At 45.8% G+C, this 24,643-nt stretch overlaps 1 protein-coding gene across 2 annotated transcripts in view; it reads left to right on the top strand.

Annotated features, from left to right (window-relative positions):
- The window catches only part of LOC126545554 (uncharacterized), a 143,932-nt gene extending 121,040 nt beyond the window's left edge, over positions 1 to 22,892 (top strand). For both annotated transcript variants that reach the window (XM_050193472.3, XM_050193471.3), the window contains exon 19: positions 22,583 to 22,892. In XM_050193472.3, coding sequence (XP_050049429.1) covers positions 22,583 to 22,709 — 127 coding nt within the window. In that variant the 3' untranslated portion in view covers positions 22,710 to 22,892. The remainder of the gene's footprint in view (positions 1 to 22,582) is intronic.
- The last annotated feature ends 1,751 nt before the right edge of the window (positions 22,893 to 24,643 follow it).

Here is a 24,643-nt window from a genome sequence, read left to right as displayed (position 1 = left end):
GAGGAGAAAAATTGAAAAACAAAGCATGATTGAAATGAACAAAAACAAAGGTTAACTGTAGTTAATACGAGGATTACATAGGTTGTGTGGATATTAAATCACGAAATTTTACATGATCACGTTCGAGGACAATCAATTCGGGAAGTTTATTCCATTCTGCTATAGCAGTAGGCAAGAACGAGTTGTTAAAGGCATTAGTAGAGCCGTGAAGATGCTGGACACTCAATGAATTGAAAAGGCGATGAGAAGTGTGGAGTGTTCCATGTAAATGTGGAAATGTGTAGTATAGTATGTGAAATAAACAGAGTAGGGCAATTTGGCATCACTATGCTAAAGAAAAGAGACTCTGGGAGTTATTTATTTCACAGATGCTGGGCTTGTAGTCATAATTAGAACATATAAATTGTGCTGCGTGGTTTTGGACTGCTTCTATGGTGTTACTGAGGTAAATATGATGAGGGTTCCAAATGCACACAGCACATTCAAGCTTTGTGCGTACATAAGTTTCGTAGGCCAGTTTTCTAACAGAGGGTGGTGACAAAGATAGATTTCTTCGGATGAAACCCAGTGACCTCGATGCGTCTGCTGCAACCTTTATGTGTTCTGCCCAGGTTAGTTTTGTAGTAATTAAGACGCCAAGGTACCGATATTCCTGTACTTGTGAAACTGGTGTCGAGTGCAACGAGTATGTATAAATGGAGTTAAAGCGTTTTCGAGACACGTGCATAAGTTTACATTTCGAAACATTAAGCTTCATCATCCACTTTGAGCACCAGTTTTCAATTAGGTTTAAGTCATTCTGCAGATGTACGTGATCTTGGTGGTTGTTGATGCGGCGGTAAAGTATGCAGTCGTCAGCAAATAGATGGATTGTAGATGAAATTTCATTAGGTAAGTCATTGATGAATATTAAGAAAAGAAGTGGGCCAAGAACCGAGCCTTGGGGGACACCAGATGTTACTTTTGTTGTTGAAAAATGCTGATCTCCTATAACAATAAACTGCACTCGATCTGTGAAGAAGCAGTTTATCCATGATAAGATTAATGGGTGGAGACTGAGTACACCTAGTTTATTGATTAGTCTTTTGTGAGCGACGCGATCAAATGCTTTTGAGAAATTGATGTAATTGACGTCATTCTGAAACAAAGAATCTAAGATAAAGGTGAGTAGTAAATTCAAAAAGCTGCATTTCATAGGATAACCCAGGGCGAAAACCATGTTGTTTTGGATAAAAAAAGAATGAGTTATCACTGAGGTGTTGTGCTGTGTGTGCATATATGATGTGCTCCAGAAGCTTGCAGGCTATACTAGTTAGTGAAATGTGGCGATAGTTGGAAGGACTGCATTGATTTCCGGTCTTGAACACTGGTACAACTTTCGCAGTGAGCCAGTCTTTTGGAACCGAGCCCTCAGAGAGAGACTGCATGAATATTACCTGTAGGATGCGACTACAGACGGTATTAGTAGCCTATAAAATTTTTGCAGGAATATTGTTAGGTCTGGGAGCCCATAATATTTTAAGTTTGTTAATTAGATTAAATATACCATTAGAAGTAACAGTGACAGGGGGCATTAGGGTAAATCCCGATCTCGGTACTACAGGTGCACCACCATTTGGCTCGTGAGTAAGAACTGACGTGAAGTACACATTCATTACACCTGAGCGTTCCTCATGAGAAATATGTGACCCATCAGGATTGTTTAAAGACATATTAGAAGAGCAATTTTTTACATTTAGAATATTCCAAGATTTTTGGGGGTTAACACGCAAAAGATGTAACATTGTATCGATTAAAAAAGATGTATCGAAAAGATGTATCGATTACACCTTAGTATGATAGATGAACACGGAAAAGATAGCCTGGATAGCGATCATGAATGTTTAACCTTAAAATTTGGGAGAGATACTAGCACAAAATATAAATAGCATCAGAATTTCTAAAAATGAATGAAAAGCAAATACCAGAGTTTGCAAAAAACATAGAGAAGAAATGGAGGCATTTCCTACAACAGTCTGGGAATATAAGGAACTGGTTATGCAGAAGGACGTTATGCAGAAGGAAATAAGACAGACTATAGAAAAAAAAAAAATCTGTTGGATTGGGAAGAGGAAACCATGTAAGTGGTGGAACAAAGAAATAAAGCAAACTATAGAAGAGCGTAAGCAGGTGTGTAGGGATCATTGAAAAGTTAAAAAGTTGTCATTACATGAAGAAGAGGTACTCCTTAGATGGAAAAAATACCGAGGAAAGAAATAGGAGGCAAATGAGCCCGTGCAAGAAAGAATTAAACACACAAGTGAACGTTGAGTGCATGACATTTGCAAAAGAGACAAAGGTGCGCCAGAAAAATTCTGGAACCATGTAAGAGCACTTGGAGTTCCAACTGAAAATTTGCAGATGGCTATGTATAAGGGATGAAGACGATAACATATTCAAAGGAGCCGATGTGCTGTGGTACATCACAGACACTGTTAGGGCTAACTCAGGCACAAAAGAAAGCATAGTTAAGACCCAAACAGATCCAGCATCAACAGAGAAGCCTGAGAGATCAAATTTACCCTAAAAAACTTTTACTGGTAAAAAGCAGAAGAAAATTTTCCTAATAACACCGCCGCAGGACCCGATGAAATCCAAATACAGTTAAACAAAAACCTCAGTCTAAAGAGCAAGGCACTGCTTACGAATGCCATTGAACAAGTGATTAAAACAAAAAAATATTCGAGTTGGATGGCGTTATAGCAAAATGAACCTCATCTACAAAGGCAAAGGTGACAAGGATAGGATGAACTTCGCACATTGTCGTTGCCGTTGTCCCGTGGACATGGAGATGCCGTGGACGTGGCACTTGGAGGTGCCACGTCTCAGAGCTGACCTGTACTCATCAAGCCAGCATCATTCAATACATTGACCTGAACACTCCTTTCTCTACCCGGGTTGACTGGGCCGGAGGCTTTGGTTTGGGCCAACGGTCCTTCCTGGACAAGGGGGCTGCTGTGGCGCAGCGCAACTGAGCCCGGCAGACCCTCGGATTGCCTTAACACAAAAGAGATCAAAGCAAACAACCATAGAGACTACCAAAGCCATCTGCGGGGCAGCGCGACCGCACGAGGGTGCCCCACGACCAGTTCTGGCTCTGGGTTCCACTGAGCCAAACAAGACCCCGTGGATTGACTGGCGCACAGAGCGAAGTTGAACGACCTTAGACGCATGCATCATAACTTAATGAAGAGCTTTCCACCTGACCCGTCAAAAATCATAGCAGGGCGAGCTCACACTCCGAGAAACTTCCCGCCTAAGTGATGCCGCTTCCAGGTATGATGGAACCAGACCTTCCGTGCTTTCGCAAGCACTTCGTGAAGGCCCGGTGCCCGCCCCCCGAAAAATGCATTACAGCGTGCTAACCAAACTTGGTATGAGCACTTCACAAGAAGAAGCACGAACTGGTTGATCGCCTGCTTAGGCAATGGGTGCAAGAAACAAACAGTCTGATATGGAACACCCGAGAGACTAAAAAGACTGGCAATCTTGTTGAAGAAGAGCTGCGGGAAGCAAATGCTGCAATAAGATATGAACCGTATGCTCATGACCGCCACAAAAAGGGCACACTCCACGAACCGGGATGGCTGTGAAGCACCTGTAACTCATCGGCGAACACCCCTGTGCCAGGTGGTACATGAACGTAGCTCGCCTGGCATCGAGGAAGCTAACCGTAATGAGGTTCCAGCTTGGCCTGTGGAAGGACAGATCGTACCTTTGGCAATGCGGGGGGAGGCCTGTGGTGAGGATATTGACTAGTTCTTAGATTGGAGTTGAAACTTCATTGATGCCGGGGTGAACCTTGCGGAGGCGTACCAGAGAATTGGCAACAGCTGCATAAATGGCGGATGGGGACCCTGAGCGAGGCACACAGTGAGAAAATGTGCTTTGCAAAAACAAATGGAGTCGAGTACTAAGAAAAAAGGAAGTAAAGCTTTGAGTCAGGAGCATATCCAAGTTAAGGGTGACCTGGGTTGACATGTGTAGTGCGGTAGCCACGATGCCCAGTTTGGGAATTCCGAGTCCTCCCTTATCCTTGGGCAACATAAGCACCTGCTGAGCTACATAACCAGTTGTCCCTTCGCAAAGACAACTAAAGAAAACTCTCTCCAAGATAAGCTTGGTTCTATTTGGAACAGGAGACACATGCTACGTGTGGGAGAAAGGAAAACAGAAGTGAGCTAAGAATTGTTGCTCGCGCTGTCAATGGACACGACACCCGCTGAATTTCTGAATCATGGTTTCAAGCTTTTCCTTAGCTTGCTGCCAATTTTCAGGAGAGACTGGCTGGATCGAATTGGATGGAAACCTAAAATTAGCAACTGCGTTTTCACGGGTGGACCATGAACGGGCTGTGGACTGGATGGAGTGGAATTTAAGTACATGGCTGCACTTTTCGACCTATTCAACCTTGCACCACTCGCCTTGCAGTAACCGTCCATGACATCCAAGACAGTGCAAGCTGATGCCTTGTCTGGGAAGACAATAGAGAAGTCGTCTGTATAGACGAAAAGTGCAACTGGAGGGGAACCTGGTGGGAGTAGGAACCTGCCAATTTTACTGTCACAGGACAACCTCTGCAGAGGCGGTTCAAAAGCGAGTACGTAGAGGGCAGGCGAGAGAGGATCCCCCTGCCGTACACCACGTCCGACAATGAATGCCTCCGAGATGCGATCCTGTATGAGAAGAGCAGAAGTCTGTGGAGAATACAAAGCTTGGACTATCTGCCGAAAACCCATGCTAAAGCCAGCCTCTTCCAAAACCGAGAACAGGTACCTATGGCTAATGATATCAAAAGCCTTGTCCCGATCGAAGGAGCAGAGAATACCTGGAAGTTTCCTGGGATTAGACCACAGGAGAAAGTCCCTTAGTGCTAAGCCATGAAGGTGAGTGGAACACCCTGGACACAACATGCCTGGTATGGACTCAAAACACTGTTGAGCCCTGGAGCGAGTTGCATACACAGGCACTTTGCTATGAGCTTGTATTCGCAGTTCTAGAGCTGTCGCTTCTATGGGTGCCGTCGTGTTTGTTGATGGAAAGCTTTTGAGGCTCCCGCTAAATCAGTGAAATAGCGTGCCCGACGCAAAACCCGAACGCACTTCGCATGTAGCACATGCGCAGTAGTAAAAGCTGCCCCAAAAGCTTCGCATCAACAAACATGGCAGCACCCATCGAAGCAGTGGCTCTAACCGAGCACCAAACTGGGCCCGGTTCGAGGTAATGCTTGAAGTTCGTAAGCTAGGAGAAGGGACTGCGGTTATCACTTTCTTTCAACTAACGTGTGTAATGAAAATTAACACGGCCTAACTTGGCTGGTGAAGGCATGTAAAGTTGATTGCTGAAAACTAAGCGCAACAATGCGCTTGCTGCTAATAGAACAACCTCTACATTGTAACTAAATGTGAAAACACAAAAGTCAAAATTACTCTTCTTATCATAGAATGGTATGTTGTATTTTAATATTTCTAACAGCTTTTCTTTGATGTAGTGGCGTTGCAAGCACAAGACGGTTGCTGGTGTAGTGGTTCCAGGACTTACTTTTGGAAATGCAGTTGTTCGCTTGAAGTCAGGGGTACAATATGGACTCGATGGCAACCAAAGGTCAGTGGACGCCTCGCATTGAGCGTTCACAGGAAGACTACAAATGAAGCTGTGCAGGGTGATATGGGCTAGACAAGTTTTGAAGTGAGGGAAGCTCAGAGTAAAATTGATTATTAAGAACGACTGAGGAATATGGAGGAAAGTAAATGGGCTGGGAAAGTGTTCAGATATTTGTACAGGAAAAACATTTATTCACAGTGGAGGAGAACAACTAGGAAGCTTACCAGCAAGTATGCGACCGGTTTGTTGAGCAACGTGGCATCAAAGAACATCAAGCGGGAAGTCATAGAGGCTGAAATATTCTCATGGGTGGCAACGATGGAAAAGAAACCTGCCATTAGTAGCTACTTAAGAGGAAAAAGCGAAATCAGGAAACAAACAATTTATGATAACTCAAAGGGAAGCTCATTACTTTCCGAAGCAAGATCGGGATGCCCTAGACCATGCACTTATAAAGCAAAATACAACAAGGAAGAAGAACCATGTGCTAGCTGTGGTAAAGCTAGGGAAACAATGGAGCATGTTTTATTGGAATGTGAAGATATCTGCCCAGCGATCATTTTAAGCACCTCTGGCCTCATTGAAGCCCTTGGGTTCACCTAGAGCAGGGGGAAAATAAACATGTCTGCAATAGAGATTAGTAAGAGGTGATTTGAAGATTGGTGGAAGCAAAGTAGGCAAACAACAAAAAATGGAGGCACACAAAAGTAAAGTTCCCATTAGGGGTTCAGAAAGTTTGGTATAAGAGCTTGGTGGCGCAACCCACCACCTCATTCCAAAGGGGACGCTCGTAGTATCCATCCATCCATCCAGCTATTTGCAAACGCAAAGCCCAATTAAACTCTTCACACCTGTGTGTCCCAACACTAACACCCGAAAAGCTTTTTGGGGCCCCAAAAGTTTCCCTTATTCTAAAGCTCTATAATCTGAAAATAAAAGGGAAGCAGAATGCAGCAATAATGAAACATAGGGCACTTTGGGGCCACAATAAATTTGACGTGGTGCGTGGAATCTAGAAAGGAGTCATGGTGCCAGTGCTGCCATTGGCAAATGCTATTCTGTGCCTAAAATTGGACGTATTGTCGAGATTGGAAGTTGACCAAAGATCGGTGGGCTTGTTGGCTTTGGGAGCCCAAGGCAAAGCCACAAATGAGGCACTGCAAGCGGACAGGGGTTTGGCCTCTTTTGAAGCCAAGGGAAGCACAGACTAAAATTAGTTTTGAAGAAATACTTGGGAACATGGATCAAAATAAATGGGCGGCCAAAGTGCACAACTATCTGTACCTAAAAAGCGTGGACACAGAATGGAGGAAGAGGTCAAAAAAGTTGACAACTAAGTACAGGATAATGTAGATAGACAATCAGGAGTAATCAGAAAGAAAGTGAGAGAAACAGAGACAGCGAATTGGATGCAAAGAATGGAAATGAAAAAGACCACGGAGATCTACAAGAATGAGAAAAAAAAAATTAGAAGGTAAAATCTATATGATAGTACGAAGGGGTGTGCCCTGCTACTTGATGCCAGAGCGGGTTGTCTAAGGACAAAAACATACTGGAGCAAATATTTGCAATTAGATGAGGCGTGTGTATGCTGCAACAAAAAATCTGGAGACGACTCAGCACATCCTAACTATGGTGGCTAGCCACCATATCCTAACTGAATGCGAAGGGATTCACCCCGCAAGGCCAGTACGTAACATACAACTTCCAGAAGCGCTTGGATTCAAAGTAGGCGCTGAAGTACTAACCGGTTAGCAGTCGAGATAAGCAAAAGGCATTTAGAGTATTGGTGGAAAAAAAGCAGGGAGGAGACTGGATACGACCGGATCTATTACAGGCATAGGCAGCGGTACAATGTAGGTAGAGATCAAAGAGGTGTACAACAATTCTAGAAGGAAAAAGCATTGATGGCATACCTGAGCAACTCAAGCAGGCTAGGGGACGATTTGTCCCTGCCCCTTTTCAAAGGGGATGCCAATAAATCATCATCATCGCCACTCCAGCGCCCTAAGTGAGAAAGTGCCGCAATGTTTAGTCTCCCATACAAATTCGGGACCTTAGGGAGCACGTTGTTTTTACGTTTTACGAAACTAACCTTAGCGACGTTGGCGAGTGTGCAGTCGGCCCGCCAAGTAGTGTACCTACGCCGCGTGTGGATTGCGTTCACGTTACGTAAGACTGTATCCTCGCCTTTAGCTTAGTCACCCCAATGCGCTCTTCATCTCCGAGCGGCAACGGAATGCATCGAGGCTTTGAACGTAGACCACCAGATACAGGAAACCGGCTTGACTCGGAGAAGACTGCTTCGCATTAAAACATCGCGGGCGCGCAATGGCGTTGGCACGGCACACGAAGCAACTAACGGAGCATACTATGTGGCTAGCAGACGTGCGGGACCTGTTCGCCGATACACACGCGAAAGGTACAAGCAAGGGAAGTGGATGGCGGTTTTATACTGTCTGTCATACGTCACTTCCGGCGAGCGGTAATGGCAGCGTTTTCAGTTTCGGCCTGAAACACATCAATCTTTGCTAGCGTTTTGTGATGCACCCACTCGTATTTCAAGCGTAGAATTTTACACATAGGTTACTTTATGTCTAAACTAACTGAAACTGAGCGGTTGAAAATTGCATTGTGGTTGGCCTTTAAAGGGACCCTGAAACGATTTTCATGATTTTCTACAAACATACTGAGTCGTTAGAGTAGATCCTTCTGATCATTGACGCATCTAAGTACTCTGCGTAAAGCGTGTAATTTACTATAAGGTTTTAAAAATGGACATCGCTGCCGATCGCAGCACACTGCATGGCGGAATTTTAAGCCACCCCTACCCATATGACGCAAATCACCCATATGACGTCAGTGGGGCGAGCTATCCGATTGGCTGACCAGGGTGCGTGATCGATAATTTTTCCATCTTTATCATAAACAAATGATGTTCGTAATAGTTGAAATGTTAGTTAATTTGTTTTTATAAAAAAGTAACATAAAGGGAATGCACAAGAACAATTTTTCAGTACACTTAAGCACTTCCGGCACACAGCAAGTGTCGTCTGCTTGTGTTACAACGTGCTCCATCTTTGACGAGAGCTCCGCCGTCAGTGTCGGTCTGTCTTTTCGCGAGCGCTATGATTCGACTTTGTTGCGTTGTGGACTGCAAACGTAGCGACTGGCAATATGTCAAGCAGCAACATCGTGTCCCTCTGCAAGCCAGTAGACGAGCGAACTGGCTGCAGCGCATCGGACTGCCGCTATCCGATTGGCGCCAGGATTTGCGCGATTGTGGCCGTCACTTTACACAGGAAGTTCACTAACGCAATAGCGTTTCGCGAGTCCGGTATTAAGGTAAACGCAAGCGCAAAGGGGACCGGGCCTGTTGTACCCTTGCGTGTCGTTTCAGGGGATGAACAGAAGCGCAAATGTAATGGTCTGCACGGTGCAGTCACCTGGTGGCATAGAGCTCAACCAGACACAGTAGCAGTAACAAAATGTATTCTTCTTTGCTGCTGGTGTAAATGTTTCGCAGGAGTGAAATCATTAACACGTTGTTTTTGTAAATGTTTAAAATGTTTTACACTTGGTTAGAGCAATATTAGCTATTTCTTTGGCTGGTTAAGCTCTGCGTCAACGGGTGGCTGGACCGTAGAGACCGATCAGGCAGCTCACGTACGTCTACGCTAAAGTTCCTTCATCAGCTTGAGTTTATGCTTCCACCGTTCAGTCGAAACGTTCCGCTAGTGCGTGGTTAACGGAATACCAGACACATTCGGCGCTACGAAAGAATGCTCTCAACGCACGCTGCTTCGATAGCTCTCACTTGCGGTCGAAGGCCAAACGGCTAGCGGAGAGGTTTCGCGCGGACGGGGGCGGGCTCCAAAACAACCGGAAGTGGACGATGTGACGTTGCATCGTGACGCAGAACCAGTGAAGGCAGAGCTTAGCCCCGCTGGCTCGGCGAACGAGTTGAGGAGGAAAAGTATGACTAGGGAGGAGGGTAACTTGTAATCGCTTGTAGCTCCATTAATACGTAACGCTTCACTTAAATTGTACCCTACGCATCTACAAAATTCGTCCGAACCTTTTCAGGGGCCCTTTAAGAGCAAGCTTTAGCTCGGGCCCAACTCCGACGCGGCCTATTCAAATACATGTAACACGCAGAAACGCTTTTTCTCAGATAACCCCTGGACCGATATTAAAGAAATATTTTGTTACGTTTGAGTGACAGTTAAATTCTAGTGACTGATGGAAGCGGAATTTCGATTTAGGGCCCGAATTTTGTTAAAAGAACGTTTAAAAAATAGAAGCACTAAGTTTACAAATGAATAGCTCTGCATCAAGAACAGATATCGAGGTTCTGTAAACAGTAAACATTAGATCATTCGAAGCGGATAAGTTCCATATGTCAGTTTAAATATTACATGAATTCGCTACGTTGTGTACAAGGGTTCTGCAAAAGCTGCATTTTCGCATTACTAAATTTTTTGAGATTCATGTGTAACATATCAATTTTGTCCGCTTTAGATGTACTGTTATATGCAATTCACAAAATTTTGATATCATTTTTCATTGCTGAGTTACAGAGTTGTAAACTTCATAGTTTCATTTCCTGATAATTTGCGATTTTTGCCAATTGTTAAAAAAAATTAACGATCCTAAATAAAAAATTCGATACCAAGAGTCACTAGATTTTGAAGTTTTTCTTTTAAATGCAACAAACCTCGTCAACTTTGGTGTAGTGGTGCCGAGAAAAACGAATACTCATTTTACAGGTATATAGGTGACAACACTTAAGCTAAAGCTTCCAGTTAAATTTGTGCATAAATCAAAAGGCTGCACATGGTCATAAAGGGTATTGTCCGACCGCCGCGCAGAATATGTTAAAAATTTTGGATGGCAGCAGTAACCTTGCCATGGTTCACAAGGCAGCAGCGGCTGAGCAAAGCGAATGTGGGGACGTGAGTAACAAGCTGGAAGGCGGGGGAAATTAAGACAAGGTGGTTCACTGGCGCACAAACACGTGTTCACTTTGAAGGAAATTTGGCGCTAGAGCCATGGGAGAATTTTTTGTGATACCGCTACTGGTAAACCGCATTCCTTTTCCGCGAGCCGTCGACCGCCTGAGAGGCCCGGGAATTCATCAGCACCCGTCACGTGACCCCTCCTTCTCGGAAAATCTTACAAGTGCAGCTACGGCCAGCTAGCGCTGGAAGGCGTTTAGCCTCGTTTGTCCGCGCCCATGCCTGGTGGAGTTCTAAAAGAGCTTTTTATTTGTCACAGCTGTACGAGTGGCCGGCAAAGATGTTCCGCGTGACCGAACGCATTCTCCCCGACATAAATCTGGGTGCGTATTCTGTAAGAGTCCACCTAGTGGACTGCCCATTTCGGCCGCCGCTACTTGGTTGGAGTTGTACGAGCGAGAAAAAGACTGGCTGGGGGCATCTTTCTCCGTCTCGCTCGTACAACTCCAGCCAATCAGCGGCAGCCAAAATGGACATTCCACTGGATGGACTCTTACGGAATACACCCCCTGCTTTGTCGAGACAGATCTGAATAGATATTTCACGAAGTCTTACATTATTTTGCCCGTGCTTTCTTGGCAAAAATGTAGAAAGTCGCAGTGTAGCAGCTTTACTCTTTCCAAGAAAACGTATTTAAGAAGTATTTTCATGAATAAATGCAAATAATTTTAATTTGTGGCCTGTACAGCATGGCCACAAATAACGAACACATACGTAGCATGTCTACTGGCAATACAAATGTAAACAAACTTGCGAAATTTACTTACGCGCTTGTTTGAAATTAGTAAAGAGATTAACAGGCAAAAAGACTGTTGGTGAAATATGTCGCCCATTTTTGTATTTTTTTTTATTTATTTCTTTTTATTTATACATACTGCAGCCCGTCAGGGCTAAGGCAGGAGTGGGTGTACACATAGGTTACTTTATGTCTAAATTAGCTGAAACTGAGCGGTTTAACACTGTGTGGCAGTTGGGCTGTGTCGTAAATTATGCCCAAGGGCAACCTTAAGAATAAATAAATAAGGCAGCAGCTATATGCACGCAATATTTGAGCGATGTGATGGGCAGACCTTGTCACGTCTTGGTTTGGGGCCCGGTGGTGGGGCATGGTCATGACATTGCGAAAAGTCTTAGATTCCCATTGTTACCCGGTCAAGTACAGTCATACGCCCGTAAATATATTGCGAACGTGCCGCGAGGCCAACGTTCTAGCCAAAGTATACTAGACCTAGTTTTAGTAAGCCAGTTGCGAAATGCGGGCCGGTTAGTACGTCATCTTGGAATACTAGTGTAGCGCATGTTAGACGTGGACACTGAAGAAAACATGAACTCACAGACATGGCGCTCAGACACGTGTTCGTGTTCTCTTCTGTGTCCACTTCTTGCTCACACTACACTAGTATCGCGTTCTGCATTGTCTGCATCAAATGCTGTGGCGCCACGTGGTAGGAATCGAAACACTTCTGCGGCTCTCGGTGGCGCCTAAGGCCAAACAGCGTCAAAACACACAGCTGATCTAAGTAATAATGACAAAACATCGCCGATCATCAGCGTTATATGAGACTAACCGAAGGCTGATTTTGCCACTTATTTCTTACTCTCGTGGCGGAGAGCAAGTACCAAGAATTCAAATCGAAGTGGAATGCCTATAGTTGGATACAACTTTAGAAAAAAGGGGAGGCCCCGCTGGCCCCGCCCAGACGACCGAAGCGCGACAGCCGATTGCCTCCGCGACTAAAATAATCCCGCTAAAAAATCGTGCTTCTGAAACGCGCAATTCTCGATATAAACAAAGACTTTTGTATTTTGATGACTGGTTTAGTAGAGCTCTCATGTGCTACAGCACATGCCGGATCACGACAAAAAAATAACCCCGTGCCTTCCACAATGCTTCCTGTCGTCTGCTCTTTCGCTTCATTGCAAGTGACAAAAGTAGAAAGAGCAGCTCTGCATGGCTATTGCGCTTGTTTACATGTACACGGCACATTTACTACTCTTTTCCCTAGCTTAAAATGAATCAGTTGCTATTGGACAAGTACTTATATAAAACAATGCATTTATCGCAACCATTACAAACCTGGGGCGTGAATACTCGAGGCAGGAAAGGTACAAAAATGCTTCATTCATCGTATTAAATAAACACTCATGGTGTTAAATAGCATAAAATTTATATTTTTTGGTTTTGTGTTTCACAAATTTTTTCCTTTTTTTTTTTGCGAGCCTGAAATCTCGCCAGTTCGCGCAAGGCATTCCGTGCGAGTTTTCTGACATGGAGCCCAACGAGGTGACATCGGAATGCAGTTCTTTGTTGGCAAACGAGCCTTGTGTAGCCTCGATGTCCACACCACCAAGGATCCTCGACAAGAACAAGAGTGGCCACATCCTGAACAGCGATTCACGCAATATGATCCTCCACTGCTACACGTATTGGCGTAACAGGAAGCCTGAACACAGCGTGGAGGCCACGACCAAGTTTGTCACCGAGATGCTCGGTGTCAGCGAAAGCACAGTGTTCAAGGTGAGGAGGGAGGACAAAGCATCGTATATTTCGGGTGGCAAACTGTCGACGCCCTCGCGAAAGCGTCCACGAAATGCGGAGAAAAGAAGACGCAGCATGAAGTATGACAGCTTCACGTTGTGCGCGCTGAGGTCGTGTGTGCACGATTTCTTTCGCCGCAACGAGATACCGACGGTCGAGAAGATAACTAACGAGTGGTGTACTGTGCGTTGTCTGCTTGTCGAGATCGGATTCAAGCACGAGAAGAGGAGCCGCAATTCACTGCTTATCGACCGGGATGACATAGCTGAATGGCGGAATCGCTACCTTCGTGACGTGGAACGCTACCGGGCGGAAGACCGAAAGATCTTTTTCCTGGACGAGACATGGGTGACGGCGGGACACACTCGGTCGATCGTGTGGACAGACACCGTGGTGCAGAAGCGCGGACGCCTATATGCGCGAGCAAATGGTCTGTCGACGGGTTTGAAACAACCTTCTGGGAAAGGCCAGCGCCTGATTGTGACGCACATCGGCAGCCATCGGAGGATGGCTTCGTCGACGGGTGCTTAAATATATTCCGAGGCCAAAAAACGGCCGACTACCACGAAGAAATGGACGGCAATCGCTTCGAGGGATGGTTTAATAACGTTCTGCAGAAGTTGTCTGCTGGTAGCGTCATTGTTTTGGACAATGCACCTTATCATCCCCGGCAAGAAGAGAAATTACCGACAACAGCTTGGAAGAAGGAAAAAATACAGGAGTGGCTCAAAAGCAAATACATCACCTACAGCCAAAGGATGGTTAAAAAGCAGCTGCTTGAGTTGGTAGCATCTGTAAAGCCACGCTTTCTGAGCTACATCGTAGACAATGCAGCTGAAAGGGCCGGTTGCATTGTACTGAGGCTCCCACCGTACCACTGCGAATTTAATCCTATTGAGCTCGTGTGGGCAAAGGTGAAAAATTGCATCGCTGCGGACAACAGAAATTTCAAGCTGTCCATGGTCGAAGACGTCTTGAGGGAAAAAATCAAGCATGTAACGGCGGAAGACTGGAAGAAGAACATTCACCACGTGATGGATCTGGAGGCAAAGTTCAGGCTTGATACATCTGGGAGTGACCATATCCAACCCATCATCATCCAGCTCGGTGAAGATGACAGTGAAGAAAGCGACTCCGACTGCGAGCTTTCTGGCATTGAGCCACTCAATGAAGAATAACAGCTTCTTATTAACGAAAGAACAGCCCTTATTAGGGCTACCCAAATTTTGCCGGTGGGTTCGCAGCAGCCAAGCATTCTGTCGTGACCTCTCAAATAAATAAGCAGTTCATTTGGTGACACATTCCTTTTAATGGAAGCCCAGTTCAGAAAAAGCAATGTCCTGCACAGATCGTGCTCAATATAAGTATTGGCATGGAAACGTGCTGAAATGCTGGAAAATCTCAATGTAAATACAATTATTAACCCTGAATAAATATGTGGGGCCCAAAATGCTCGTTCGAGCAGCCATTATCCAGCTTCACACAAAAAAGCAGTAGTCAACGTGAAATTGACAGCCACTCTTAGCAGCCTGTACGCGAAAGCACATTCATGTGTTTGCACTGTTTATTTTGGTTATCTGGCCCAGGCAAGTAATGCGAAGACAACAATTATCAAGCATCATTAGCTTAGTGAGGCCCAAAATACTCATTCGAGTAGCCATTCATAGCAGTACACTCTAAGAAAAGTTTACACCCTTTGGATGTCTTCTACCACACAACAATAATCGTCATCTGCCTTGATGAGTTTCCTTTCTTGAAAACGCCGCGCCCGCTACTTTCCTGCCAGGAATGCTATCATGCTGATAACGTGCATGCCGTTCGTTACTGGAAAGCACCAGGCTCGCAGCGTTAAAGAAAGGAAACACGTCAAAGCAGATGACGATTATTGTTGTGTGGCAGAAGGGGCACTCCAAAGGGTGTAAACTTTTCTTAGAGTGTAGTCGAGGGCACGCTTGAAAGGCACCACTAGCAGTCTGCACGTCAAAGCGCAGTCAAGCTGTCACCACTGTTGGTGAAACGGCAGCAATCAATGCGAAAATGACAGCCACTGTTGGCAGCTTGCATGCAAAAGCACATTCATGTGGTGGCATTGCTTATTTTAGTTACCGGGCCCAGGCAAGTTTTGCGAATAAGAACAATTATCAAACATCATTAGCTTAGTTAGGCCCAATATACTCATTCGGGTAACTATTCATAGCAGTAGTCGAGGGCACGTTTGAAAGGCACCATTAGCAGTCTGCACGTCAAAGCGCAGTCAAGCTGTCACCACTGTTGGTGAAACGGCAGCAATCAACGCGAAAATGACAGCCACTGTTGGCAGCTTGCATGCAAAAACACATTCATGTGGTGGCATTGCTTATTTTGGTTACCTGGCCCAGGCAAGTTTTGCGAATAAGAACAATTATCAAACATCATTAGCTTAGTTAGGCCCAATATACTCATATGGGTAACTCATATGGGTAGTCGAGGGCACGCTTGAAAGGCACCATTAGCAGTCTGCACGTCAAAGCGCAGTCAAGCTGTCACCACTGTTGGTAAAACGGCAGCAATCAACGCGAAAATGACAGCCATTGTTGGCAGCTTGCATGTAAAAACACATTCATGTGGTGGCATTGCTTATTTTAGTTACCTGGCCCAGGCAAGTTTTGCGAATAAGAACAATTATCAAACATCATTAGCTTAGTTAGGCCCAATATACTCATTCGGGTAACTATTCATAGCAGTAATTGAGGGCACGCTTGAAAGGCACCGTTCACAGTCTGCACATCAAATCACAGTCATGCCACAGCCATTGTTGTATTTGTTTATCCGACCGGGCAAGTAACACCAATGTAAGCACAATTATTCACCCTGAATAGCTCTGCTAGCATTGTTTGTACTAAAAAATGCTGAGTGAAGTTGAATGTGTTTTATTGAGGCAATTATTTAATTCACAAGCCATCGGCATAGTGATGGATAGCCAGGTTCAGACAATGACATTTGTGAAGTAATAAATGGTGACAGTTGCAAAAGCTCTCAGTGCACTGCTTCGCTGGGCTCCATTCACAGAAAAATGCCTTTGCAACGACGAAAGCGTCAGACAGGAAATGACTCCCCACTGCACAATGTTATTCGTGTTGAAAACCTTTACCATCATATGTGATGGGCAGCGAAACCGTCTGTTTACTAAGACTGAATGCATGAAAAATGCAACAGCATAGAAAGATGTTGCTTCGCAATATGCAGCCTTTCATGTGCACTTCTGGCGAGCTGCCACATGTACTGATGCATAAACATGAACAGAGGTAAGAGGCAAAGTTGCTGTGCAACCCACATGACGCTTTTAAGAAAATGTATCTCTAAACCTTTGTTTTCATAGGCGATCAAAATTTGTTTTGAGCAAGTTGGTTATCACAGTGAAGCAACAACACAAGAAGGAAGGACAGAAAACACAGCGAGTAGGCAGATTGAGAAGACGAGGTGGACCAGTGAGAAAGGTTTTAATGAGATGGAAGAGGCCAGCCCTGCAGTGTACAGGAGTTAGTGCTCTGAATGAGATTCGTTAATGAAAATGTGTAAGGACTTTGCTGAAAGAAAACTAGCAAAAACAAATGCTAATATAAAATAAAAGGACAGAAATAAGAGTATGCGCAAACATGCATGGAATCAGGTACACAAACGCGAAAACTAAGAAAAACTCAAATCTAAAGAAATGTGGGAAATAAAAAAAATGACAGACGCAAGAAAACACACATTTACAAACAGACCTGGGTAGAGGTATTATAGGAGCGGGTTCACAAGTTGCTGTGCCCACCTTCTCGTATGTTCTTTTTTTTTAACCGTTCTCTTAACACTGTCTTGGGAATTTTTAATTGCAATATATCACAAGAATTGAAAAGCAGCGCGAAGCTATGTTGTGGGAAACCATATCGAGCGCTGGCAACACAACTTATGCGTGACTGTGCCACACCACGCATTCTACAGCTTGCGCGCGCGGTGAGCACTGGTGGAAAGCAATCAATCGACGGTGCCACACAGCGCACGAACACCGCCGGCCATCTCACTACTGAAAACGATCGTTCACGCTAAGTTGACGGCGACAAATCTTTGCGTTGGAGGCTTCTTTTGCAAATATTTTCTGTTGAGACGCTCGTAGGTTTGTTTCATGCGCGCACGCTTTTCTCATTTCTCCTGAGAATGGTTTTGCTCCATCACTTCACCCCGTCCGACGAGAAACGCAGCGACACAGTACACGAACACACCCACCACTGACAGTAGGCACCAGACTTTGGCAAACTTTTCTCGTCGTAACTTCACTCGGGAGCGAAATAAAACAGACATGGAACAAACAAGCAGAATGTGTGTTTGCAGCGGTGGCCGTGGGATCCTGTTTTCAGGCAAAGCGTAGTGCAGCGTCATCGATGCTCGCTTCAATGTTTCTTCGGCGGATCATGGCTTGGAATAAACGCACGCGGCACAAATGCCGCATCGTAAGCTCGCAGTAATATTTCCGGCATGATAGACACAAACAGTTTGGGAATTCACTGTGACGAGGCGTTGACGCGCACAGCTGACGAGACTTCGCCCAGTTCGAAGGCCTGGCGGCCATCTTCTCCGACGGGTGGTCACCGGCCGCCTGGCGCATGATGTCGGTCCAGAGTGCGCGCCCATTGGTGGATGTTCGTGTGCATCCGCCTCGGAGGTGTAAACGCCCCCTTTTTTCTAAAGTTGTATCCGACTATAGGTGCTGTCGTGTTGATGTGCAATCACGGTAACTGGTTGAAGTCTTCGCACGGATTTCCAGACAAGCGAAAGTTTCTGGGGCGCTATTCTTGACATTGTCGGATTCTCCCATAGTGTTGAATTCGCCATCTTGTCAGCTCCGATTGGTTCAGAGGGCTGCTACAGCCTATTGGCTGAAAATGGCGCCATTACAACATTTTACGATATGGCGGGACTTGAGAATGTCCGGAATAACGCCCCTGGATGGCCAAAAATTAGCGACGGCAACAGATCGGCCCCAGCAACAGAGGGCGAGCTTGGCGCTTGTCGCCTTCGCGGAAAATCCCGTGGTTGTGGTTGAGCTTTAACCACGGAGGAAGGAAACTAAGGAGAGGCCCTACCCCCTCCGCGCGCTAGGAGAAAAGTGTGGCGGAAATGACGTAGTAGGTTCTCATTTTTTTGCTGCTTTTTTTTTTTTTTTTGTATGGCCACGCCTTTTGGGCCACAATGGCGGCGTTGTTATGGTTTTGAGCGCTCACACGTGTTGCTCTGGTAGGTTTCGGGCCGTGGCAAAGGCGCTGAGTGGGCGGGTTTGCGTTAGTCACCGTGTCTTGTTGCGCTGTGTTACTTGCACCGTGCTCTGCCAGATGTTGCGCGAGCGCGCGCGCTCCGCGCGCGACACCACGCGCAGCGCGGCGTGGTTTCGCGGAAGATGTAAACAAGAGAGGAGGGTGGCCCAAAAGGCGGAGCATCGCCATGAGCAACGCCAAATTCCGGCTTCACTTTTGCTTCACAAAGAGTGACGTCAGGGCCTCTCCTTAGTTTCCTTCCTCCGTGGCTTTAACTATTAATAAACACAGCCTTGTTCAAAACTGAAGCCCTTCTAACGACGCGTCGGCGCTTGCTTGGAAGCTTAGAGTCCGTGCGACCATGTTTCGCCCGCCATGTTATGCATCACAACGCGTTTTTTTTTTTTTTTCTTTAGGTGAATGCAAAACAAATTATGAAAATTGACGCGGACAATGAAAAGTTATTTATCTTGCAAATTCAAGATAAAAGCAGATGAAAAAAAAAGAGGCCTAGCCTTCCGTATTTCACTCACCCAGCGAGGAGTTATGCTGCTTCCAATCAAAACGCGGCTTTCATTCAGACGTAGGGAAGCTGTCTTCCCATTGTGGCCTTCCCATGACAACCCGTAGCGAGGGTGTTCTAGCCACCCTACCGTAGCCGCACCTTTTGACGGACGACGTTAGCGGAGCACTGGCAGCGACTTCTGAGAATTTCTTCAACTGCAACACCTGTTGAACATTTGTGATGCCTCATTGTTGTCGCAGAAGGGAAAAGAACTAAAGACCAGTGCACCCTAATGATAGTTGCTGCCGACGCATTTGCACTAGTAGAAAGATAGCACTTGGCCGTTTCTGTGTCTGCGTGCTGTAGTTCTCTTCAGTGTCACGAGATGGCGTCACCAGTACGGTTTTGCACGCCAAACAGCTTCAGTACGCTTACGGGCAAGCTCAAACTCTTTAGTGGTGGCCTGATCAGACGGAATCGGAATACCCTGTCAATAAGTTGGGCGCTATGCGCCGTCCCATACGATCAAACACCTTTGTAAAAACCTGAATAGCAACCGGGCGTGATATTCTGGACATATACATTCGGCCATGTTGTCGAGTTCGCCACCTTGTCAGCTCTGATTGGCCCAGGCGGCTGCTACGGCCTCCCTGATTGGCTTAAAATGCCACCGTTACAAAATTTGTCAATGTCCGTAATACTAGCCCGGGCCCAGCGCGACATGAGAGTGCGCCAGACTGAGCTTTCTGTAAACCGTTGCGAGAGCGCACCTATGATGTCGGTGGTGAAAGAATTTATATCCTTAAAAAACTATGCAGTTAAAGACGGCACATGCCTTAGAAATTTTACATCGACAGGCGCATGAACATACAGAGTACATGGTGCGTCAACAGTCGCCTCACAAAAGCTGTAATAACCATGGGAGCGACGCCATGGTCTTCACGATCGGGCGCGCGCTGTAATCATAGCAGTGACGCCACGGCGTTCGAGATCGGACCGCGCGTCGCCCGATCGCGAAGGCCATGGGAAGGCTATCAACAATCTAAGCAGGCTTGGTAACTATGGCGCACAGACTTCCGCTGTGCCCTGCTGCTACTGGTGCCACCCTGTGATGTCATGAGAAAGTGAAATATGACAGCTAGAGCCGCGAAAATTCGAGTTGAGGGTAACTCTTATTTGGCTGTATTTTTCTCTGACGGTGGACGGACCCCTTGCATAATCCCAACAACCCTGTGCGCACACAGGGTTCCTGCCACCATCGTGAAGGGTAGACATTAGGGCGAGCGCAGGACGCGCGTAGGAAGTTTGGGGCCCTGCGGGTTCTGCTATTAGTCTCATTGAGTTTGCCGCGGTGTTCTGGCGTACAAAATAGCATGTTCGCTACATATGCCCATAGGAACGCTAGCTTGGTTCCGAGCAACAGGATTGGTAGATTTTCGCATGTTCCCGTGCTTGGACCATGAAGGCGTCGTTATGTAAAAAAAAAATAAAGAAAAGGCGGCGACGGGAAAAGGCCTTGGCTGCGCGAGCTACAAATTTTGTCCAGTCTTGCGTCGTGTCTAATTCCATCAGAGCAAATTACTTGAAAAAATAAGGTGGCATGCTGGGATATGACGCACAGCTCACGCTGCGTCAGCTCATGTGTGTGCAAAATGGATAGCTATCCATGTGTGATGTACGCATTCATTTTAGCTGCACTTCACTGTCACAATTAGTGTGAAATGCGAACGACGGTCGGCGCGCGTCCTGTAAAGAGCCCGCGTGGTCCACAGACTTCCTGCGCTCGCCCGCACGTCTACCCTTCACGATGGTGGCGGAAACCCAAATGCGTGTGTATGGTTAGCATTATGCAAGATATATCTGACATAACTTGGGTTTGTGTGAGTTACCATAATTACTGTTGCTCTTTCTTTGACGTGCTGGGAATAGATCTAGAGTAGTGGTGGAACAGCTGCACCAATTGCGCCATACTGCATCGAGAGCGGGCCCTTGCGCCATCCTGCGCCAAAGCAGGCATAAGAGTGAATCCATCCTTCCGTAAATGCTTCGCAGCTAGCGAAACTGAAATCAAAACCAACAGCACGCTATCATCACCATCATAGAAGTAAGCAGAGGCCTGACTATAGAGTTTCTCACAATATGTATATATGTATAGTGAGAAACTATATGCCTGGCACCACGGAGTCTACCGAAGGAGGATGTCACATTCAAGGCTTAAAGTTAAACTTTTTCGATGTGTATGGGTGATAGCGGGGCTTTTTGCGGTCAGAATCGCACGCGGTGCATAGTTTAAAATAGTATTAGCGAATGAGGTCGAAGGTGGTACACGGCCACTTCGATGGGTGAGGGCATGTTTGTCGACGCAAAAGTTTTGCGTCGAGCTTGGATCGCTGCGCCATTTCGGTGAAATAGTCGCCGACGCAAACGCTAAACCCTATTTGAGTCTCACGCATGCGCAATGGCGCCAACGCTATTTTTTTCTTTCTTGCGGCTGCAAAACCTTTGCGGCCCCTATTCAAAAACTCCCTAATGTGAATGGCATGACATTAGTATATTGAGCGATGTCATGGTCAGTGCAGGCGCGCGTACTGATCGGTCTTGCGGTGAGCCTTTGCGCACGAGCCGTGACTGTCGTACTGTGTTGCATCCTGGGTTAATAAACACGCTTTTGTTGACGAACTGTCTGTGGTGTCTTTGCGCCGTATCGACGAACGCGGCCGTTGCGCCCTTTTTGCGTCGCGGTGTCGAGGAGCGTCGCTTCCTTTGCTGAGCGCGCTTGCAGGATAAGCCCCTCGAAAACCCGTCTCCACAACATATCGACTATATCAGTTAGAATTTGCATGGTATATGATAAGCACACGTGTATTGGACCCTGCGCCAAAAGTGCTCACTGCTGCGCCAGGACCTGCGCCGAAAGGTGAAATTGCTGTTCCACCACTGCTAGAGCAAATATTGTAGCCGGAAAAGGAGTATTGTAGGGCTCTTTAACATAGTGTCACGTGCCTTCTGCCTCTCATCCGCCGAGGCGCATGGCTCGTTTAAAGGCTAACCGCAACGAAATTTCACTTTTGCTAATATTGTTATAATTGAGTTGTACACACTACTAAAGCAGCCCAGCACGTCGCCTCCGAGATTTTTTGGTGCGCCACGGGCGGCACCAAATCTTGGAGGTCATGCAGAGGAGCCGTGCATTCTGAGACATGCGTCACTTCCAGTGAGCAGAAATAGGTGGTGTCCAAATGCATGCCCCATAGGCTGGCACCCTCTGGATTTAAAGTGCGGATCTTGAATGTTACGCTTTTGCTCGTTGCATGCGGCGGAAGTGATTTCGGGAGACAAACACTTCATAGACATCGGGTTTTGGACACCACCTATGGCGGCGTTTTACATTAGCGAAAACGTCTGTTTTTTACGTGCTTTTAGTGGCACATGCACTCTTATCTCAAACGTAAGAATTTGCATGGATGATTCTCTATGTATACACTATCTGAAGCTGCTTTATACGGCACCGAAAATGTTCTTGTTGCAGTTGGCCTTTAATGGCGGCTGCCGGCGCGGGGCTCTGCATTCTTGTCACTGATTCTCTCTATTCCTCGTTCTCGAACAGGTTTTGCTTCAATTCCGTGCCTGTGGCCAACAAAGAGAAAGTCCACGTCAACTTGAAGGACATTTTGCTACGAAGGAAGCAGTCCTCAGCCGCAATGATGTCAGCGGGTTTGTTGCAGAGGACATAATGCTGCAATGACCTGTTTTCATCTCCATGTGATGCTCCCAGTCACAACGCAAAGTTAGGGATCTTGGAGTTCGAAAAATGAAATATGAGGCACTTGTGCTCTGTTATGGACATTGTTGTGTTACAAAGGGTCCCGTTTGTTTCTGAAAAAAAAAATAATAAATCTCTCAGAGCATCAGTGAAACATTTTGATTGCATATAGAGTTGCTCCTGAGCAGGAACCTAAGAAAGGTAGGTAAAATGTATATGCATGCGTGCATGGTAGCCCCCGCAGCACTGCCGCTCATAACCCCGCGCCTATACGTGCAGAAAAGAAAGCCTAAGCTTATGAAAAGTACTGGGTCTGAAGCTTACCGTATAGTGCTAGGTTTTGTACGTGGTGCTGATCATCGTAGGTCCGTTCTCGATAATGGTGCCATTTCGGACAAATGATGGAAGTGACGAGACGCTTACCCACCCTAGAAAGTGACCTTTCGCCGAGTCTGAACGGAGGTCCTTGATGGCTGGCTTCTGGTGGAAAGCGGAAGCTACCGAGTTCTTGCACACTTGCGCGCATAGGTTTCAGCCAGTATATCGGAGCTGTTTCTTCAGAACAGCGGCACGCACCCACGAGGGGAGATTCTTGCAGCGCACGTTTTCTTCCTTCCGCGTGGGCACGCGCCAGATGCTGCACAGTCGCAGCTCTTTGGTGTTTGTGCACGGTTAATAAAAAAAAAAAAATGTGACTCACGGTAATATTAATAAAAAGTGACCAGCAAAAAGAAAAGTACGGTTTACTCTGTCCATCCCAGTCTTTTTTTTTTTTTTTTTTTTTGTGGTTCTTGAGCAGGTCGGCTTACATATACGTATAAAATAAGTAGACAGTGCGACCGAGGGCGAGGGGTGTATGCAATGTGCCCGGCCTTATCGATATTCATGCATTTGTGTGGAGGCATATTAGGCGCCACAAGTGGGAGGCAAGGCACCAAGGCAACCAGTAGGCAAGCTCTCCCAAGTAACAAAGGACTTAATAAAGAAATAACAAAAGATGAAGGTGTCCAACTCAAGAGATAAGATAGAATTCGCGGAACTGTCGAAACTGATCAAGGCGAAAATAAGTGATATTCGAAACTATACCGAACAAGCCGTAAAAAATGGACCCAGACTGAAATCAGTGAGAAAGAAACTTTGCATAGGACAAACCAAAATGTATGCACTGAAAGATAAGCAGGGTAATATCATCAGCAATCTCGAAGATATAGAAAAAGCAGCGGAATAATTCTATACTGACCTGTACAGTGCCCAGAGGAGTAGGGATACCTAAATTAGAAACAGTAATGAACAGGATCCAGAAACTCCTATAACTAGCGATGAGGTCATTAGGGCCTTGCAAGACATGAAACGAGGAAGATCGGCAGGAGAAGATGTAATAGTCGATTTAATCAAAGATGGAGGAGACATAATACTGGGAAAACAGGCGGCTCTTTATACGAAGTGTCTATCGACTGCAAGGATCCCTGAAAACAGGAACAATGCAAACATTATACTAATCCACAAAAAGGGAGATGTTAAAGAATTGAAAAATTATAGGCCCAATAGCTTACTCCCAGTATTATATAACATATTTACCAAAATAATCTCCAATAGAATAAGGGCAAAACTGGACTTTAGTCAACCAAGGGAGCAGGCTGGCTTCAGGAAGGGATACTCTAGAATGGATCACATCCGTGTCATTAATCAGGTTATCGGGAAATCCGCAGAGTATAATAATCCTCTCTATCTGACTTTCATAGATTACGAAAAGGCATATGATTCAGTAGAGATACCAACAATCATAGCGGCATTACGTAATCAAGGAGTACAGGACGCTTACGTAAATACCTTGGAAAATATCTGCAGATGTTCTACAGCTACCTTAATTCCACACAAGAAAAGTAGGAAGATACCTATTAAGAA

The sequence above is a fragment of the Dermacentor andersoni genome, chromosome 1 (assembly GCF_023375885.2).
Source record: "Dermacentor andersoni chromosome 1, qqDerAnde1_hic_scaffold, whole genome shotgun sequence".
Classification (NCBI taxonomy): Eukaryota; Metazoa; Arthropoda; class Arachnida; order Ixodida; family Ixodidae; genus Dermacentor; species Dermacentor andersoni.
Note: the sequence above shows the minus strand (reverse complement) of the source record. Positions and strands in the feature narration are given on the sequence as shown.